Raw genomic sequence first — 5094 nt, 5'->3', positions numbered from 1 at the left:
ATGACATTCATCCAGGCCAAGCAATGTGGCTATTGTTGTTGGGGTTGAGGAAATATGATAGGCAAAACACTTTCTGGTCATTTCTGGACAATATTTGTGTAATTGTATTCATTTAGGGAACCCATTTAGAGGACCCTGATTGGCTCAGGAGCACCCCTAGAGGCTACAGTTCCGTACAGCTCCTTTATTAACACAGTGGCTGTACTGACTTTGCTACTAAACTTGCACGGATACTAAACCTGCACAGAGCTGAAGGTTTAGTATCAACGGTGGCAAATAGTATGGGGGCAGACTGTGGGGGCAGACTGTGGGGCAGACTGTGGGGGGCAGACTGTGGGGCAGACTGTGGGGGGCAGACTGTGGGGGCAGACTGTGGGGGCAGACTGTGGGGGCAGACTGTGGGGGGACTGTGGGGGCAGACTGTGGGGGCAGACTGTGGGGGCAGACTGTGGGGGCAGACTGTGGGGGCAGACTGTGGGGGCAGACTGTCCAAAAGGTAAGCGCTTCAATTCAAAATGTCCACATGCAAAATTTAATTATGCTGCAGAGGACAAATTGCTGTGGAAATGCTTGGACATTACATCCTGACTCAACATAGAAAAAGTGACCCTCATCTACAGTGCTTTAGCCTCAAGCATCTGTGTGGGGTATGGAACTAAATACATTTTAGAATGTCTATACATTCCTGTGTATAGGAGTGACTGGACTAAGTTGAGATGTGATTGTGATAGGAGAAGTAGGGGTTATAGATATTAATATTGGAGCTTGACATGGCCAGCTCTCCCAACGTATGCAAATTAGGTGTACTATAGAACCTATAACCTGTAGAATGCATGATTGTACAGACTAATGAGCGTCAATGGACGAGTTATATTTGAGTAGTAGTATGTTAGTTCTCCTCTCCTGCGCCATGATTCAAGTGTTGTGTGGCTGAATTCTCTTGTATAATTATATTTTTTCCTTCAACATCAAAGGGACAATATAGTCTTTGAAGTACCATGGGATAGGATCACTGTCTAACCCTTCCTTTAAGATGCCTTCACATTGACATTAGTGAAAGTCATCTGAATTAAAAGCCCAGGAAACATGTCATGTCTGTCTTCCATAGCCAATTTCAGCTAATGTCATAGTAGGCTATGGATTCTCCGTGTGTGGGAATGTACATGTATGTTATGCTGGTTCCTGAATAGATAGGCTTATACAAACAAAATATGTTGAATTATTTGTCAGTATCATCACAGTGTCTCAATGAAAATATTGAAATATATTGCTCGACAACTACCTTGTGATTATTTGATATATGATGATTATTATTTGATATAATATGATATATTATATTCCTTTGGCATTTTAATGGCAAAAAAATAATAATAATTTTTTTAATTGCTTTTGAGAAATCCAAGTGAAATGCAGGCAACTTTGTTTACATAAACGGTTTACAGGAATTTACATGCATTTTGCATTATTGTCTACCATGCAGAAACCAGAAGGTTAAAATTCCAAATATTTAAGGAAAGGAGGCATGTCTCTTTAAAGTGTATGTAGCAACAGAAGGAGTGCAGGGATAATGCTATTGGGGCGGTAGATCACTTACTTCAGACGTTCCAAAGCCTCGGGGAGTTGGCTCGAGATTGCCAGTCTTTGATAAGGTCCTTACAACCTCACTGAAAACCTACTGACAGCTTTCTAAATACCACCGACTATTATTCAATCGTGTGTTTTGGGATCTATATATTGACTCAAGCGTCTTGCGATGTCATTCAGTGAATTTGATTTGCTTCAATGTTTTTGTTTTTTTTGTTATCGGAAAGATGTTTAGATGTTTTTTTATGTATCTTCCGGGACCAGGCCGGCGGATCTTTACTTTGATGTCCACTGTTAAACCGTCAGCCGGTTCGTTTTGAAATAGCCTAAAGGAGATCTGCTGCTTGCTATGACTGTTTGAAACAGTACCTGGGGAAGGGGAAACGAGCTTTCATTTCAGGGTTGCATTTTATGTTCATCTTCTTTCTGAGATAAAAAATCAGAGCGGAGTAGACTAACACCAGCAATCTGGTTGCGTTATTGTAATACTTTCTGGGGTTGTTACTTTGTTTCTGTGTGAACCATTTCTGAGCAGACGGGAAAGGACTCGTGTGCATCGATGGTAAGTTGCAAGAATGCTGTTCTGCAACCTTAACCAAAAGGCCCCCTCTCTTGGTCGCTTTGATGTGTTGCTGCAATGCTTTGAAGTTGAGAAATGTAGGCTACACTTGTTGTTTGTGGGCGAGAAAATACCGTAGAATGGCTAAGTAAGGCCACTCTGAGACCGGGGATCAATGCTTTCGTGATTGTGACGGCTGTAGAAGAGACTAATATTGGTTGATGTAGTCGACCGTAGTCTGAAAGAAGGGGAAAAGTGGGATGTAAATTCTGCAAGGTCCCCCCCCTTCTCCCGCCTCCTCGAAATGTCGGACCCCCCCCCTCTCTGATCTACATAGAAGCAGTGCCTGCGTACTTTGGGGTCAGTTGTTGAATGGGACAGGGTACATTAGACTATTCCTATTGCATCAAGGACACATGTGGCGAAGTAAATCTAGTCCACTGGTCGGATTACCACCGTTTCCATCGAACTTTTTGTTGGATATATATATACCACTAAAGAGGACTGGGCAAAAGCAAATGGGAATAGCTTTTTCTTCACTTTCTGCTGGACTCGGGTTTCGTTTTACAATGGTATGTGATGTGGCGAGCTGTTTTCTTTTCGTATAGCACGATGTTCATTTCTGAGTAGTTGGGACACATTGGTTGTTTATGCAAATCCTGCAAACAGACTAAGCGCTAGTAGAGATGTTACAATGTAACGTTGTTTTTATTGCGCAAAATAGTTTAGTGTAGCGTGGGCTTATGGCAGATTTGGCACAATATTGACAGTTCTACTTGAAAATGACGTAAAGTACTTAATAAAAAAAACGAATAAGTATATCTCTTGTCTAGTCGCCTAGTAATATTTTATTGTGCAGGGTAATCATGTCGCGTTGTTCAGACACGTTGCCTAGTGCTCGCTGCCGCGATTATGTGTTGTAGCCTACATGTCAGCTGACATTTAGTAGGCTAGCTGCAAATGATTTCAGGAATTATGAGCTACTGTTGATCGTGGTCATTGTACGGGGGGCTCTTACCCTCATCATTATAGGAACCGTAGGCCATTGTGGCGCATAGGATGTGTTTTCACTGTCTTAGATGGCTGGCTGTGTGATGTGCAACACTGGATGTATGAGGACGAGTGGTTCGTGGGAACGCAATCCTTATGCATAATGCAGGTAACCGTATCGGAAGCACATTTAGACTGATAATTCATTTGAAATGAAAGCGGTTTCAGGTGATCGTTTTGATATGCGTAAAATATATTTCTGGTGCGTACTTGGTGAGGAGTGTTGGCGATGTGAAACGAATGTTGTTGTCAACGGTCGTTTGACGTGACAAATCGATGCAGACTGTAAATATAGGTTGCTAAATCCCCATTTAGATTATAAATAGATTGATGAGACTAAACCTTTGATTTTTCTTTCTTTGCAAACCGGCGGGGATCTGAAAGGGACTGTTTACTTCATGTCTCCCTTTGAAGTTAGCTGGATCTGGCTTTGATTAGATCAACACTTTCTGTTTCAGAGTGAAAAGGAGCAGAGAAGCTCCCCCGCGGATTTAAGAGAGTGAGGAGGATTACAGTGGAGCTCCATAGCAGGCACAACGGTACACACGGCAACCGGAGCTGGAGCCATGAGCAGAGCGCTTACAGACCATATCAGCAGTAGCTTCCGAGAAGATGCTCCCCGTCCCCCGGTGCCGGGGGAGGAGGGAGAGGCGTCATGCCATACTCCCAGCAAACATGCCAAAATGAGAGCTCAAAATAAGGCTAAAGCTGTCACCGTCGCGTCTCCCTGCTCCACGCCGAGGAGGAACGAGGATGGACTCGGGGAACCTGAGGGTAGCGCGTCGCCGGATTCACCCCTCGCCCGGTGGACCAAGTCGTTGCATTTTCTCCTTGGTGACCAAGACGGTGCTCATCTGTTCAGGACCTTTCTGGAGCGGGAGAAATGCGTGGACACTTTGGACTTTTGGTTCGCCTGCAACGGTTTTAGGCAAATGGACCTCAATGATACCAAAACGCTGCGAGTTGCCAAAGCTATTTTCAAGCGGTACATTGAAAACAACAGCATTGTTGCCAAGCAGTTGAAACCTGCCACTAAAACCTACATAAGGGATAGTATTAAGAAGCAACAGATAGACTCTGCGATGTTTGACCAAGCACAAACGGAAATTCAGTCAACCATGGAGGAGAATGCGTACCAGATGTTTTTAACTTCCGACATATACCTTGAATATGTGCACACGGGGTGCGAGAACACGGCTTATGCCAACCATAGCGGTCTCGGGAGCCTCAAGTTGATGTGCGGATTTCTGCCACCTCTCATTGAGGAAGAGGAGTGGAGATGTGACTTGAAGGCGAAAACGTTAGCCTCTGTGGTTGGACTATCTGCCAATGCGCTACGGGCCACTGCTTCCATTCGGACTGCGGCGGAAGTGCTGGAGAATGGGTACAGGTAAGAAAATGCCTTAATTGAATTGATTATGTTGACTGTCTATCGAGTAATTTAATTGTTCGTTTTTTATTATGACTGTTTATCAACATGCTTATGTCGAATAGAGATCCTAAGGTTACTTAAGTGTATAGTGTTAGTGGATTAATGAGTTATTGGGCGTGTTATCTGGTAGGTAATAGCATATAACTTACATATAATTCAGTTATTAACGTGTTGTAAAGAGCAGATATGCATTTGAACTAGTTATTGCCCAGCTATGGTAATACAACGTTTTTTTTGCCCCCCTCAAATTCCATTATGAGATAAAAGATGCTTCATGGACAGAAAAAAAACCTGGAAGTTTGAAACATGTCTGTCTGTCCTCTCTGCCCTGCTGTTAGTCAGGGGGTGCAAAACATCAAGGGGTCTTTCCTGTCAACTAAATGGTGTATTGCAGTCAGCCCTTTGTTGGCTTGCTCAAGTTTCCTGTGCTTTGAAATGTCTCCTCCAGTAAGAGGCATGAATTCAGACA

At 43.5% G+C, this 5094-nt stretch overlaps 1 protein-coding gene across 4 annotated transcripts in view; it reads left to right on the top strand.

Annotated features, from left to right (window-relative positions):
• Positions 1-1615: 1615 nt before the first annotated feature.
• Positions 1616-5094, top strand: part of LOC115104415 (axin-2-like) — a 20677-nt gene continuing 17198 nt past the window's right edge. For 3 of the 4 annotated variants that reach the window (XM_065006298.1, XM_065006297.1, XM_065006295.1), the window contains exons 1-2: positions 2497-2715; positions 3652-4583. In XM_065006298.1, the coding sequence (XP_064862370.1) occupies positions 3760-4583 (824 nt within the window). In that variant the 5' untranslated portion in view covers positions 2497-2715; positions 3652-3759. Of the gene's footprint in view, positions 2147-2496; positions 2716-3651; positions 4584-5094 lie in introns of those variants that run through there. The other variant, XM_065006296.1, reaches the window with a different exon arrangement.

The sequence above is a fragment of the Oncorhynchus nerka genome, linkage group LG21 (genome assembly GCF_034236695.1).
Source record: "Oncorhynchus nerka isolate Pitt River linkage group LG21, Oner_Uvic_2.0, whole genome shotgun sequence".
Taxonomy (NCBI): Eukaryota; Metazoa; Chordata; class Actinopteri; order Salmoniformes; family Salmonidae; genus Oncorhynchus; species Oncorhynchus nerka.
The sequence above is the reverse complement of the archived record's forward strand: the minus strand, read 5'-3'. Positions and strand labels throughout refer to the sequence as shown.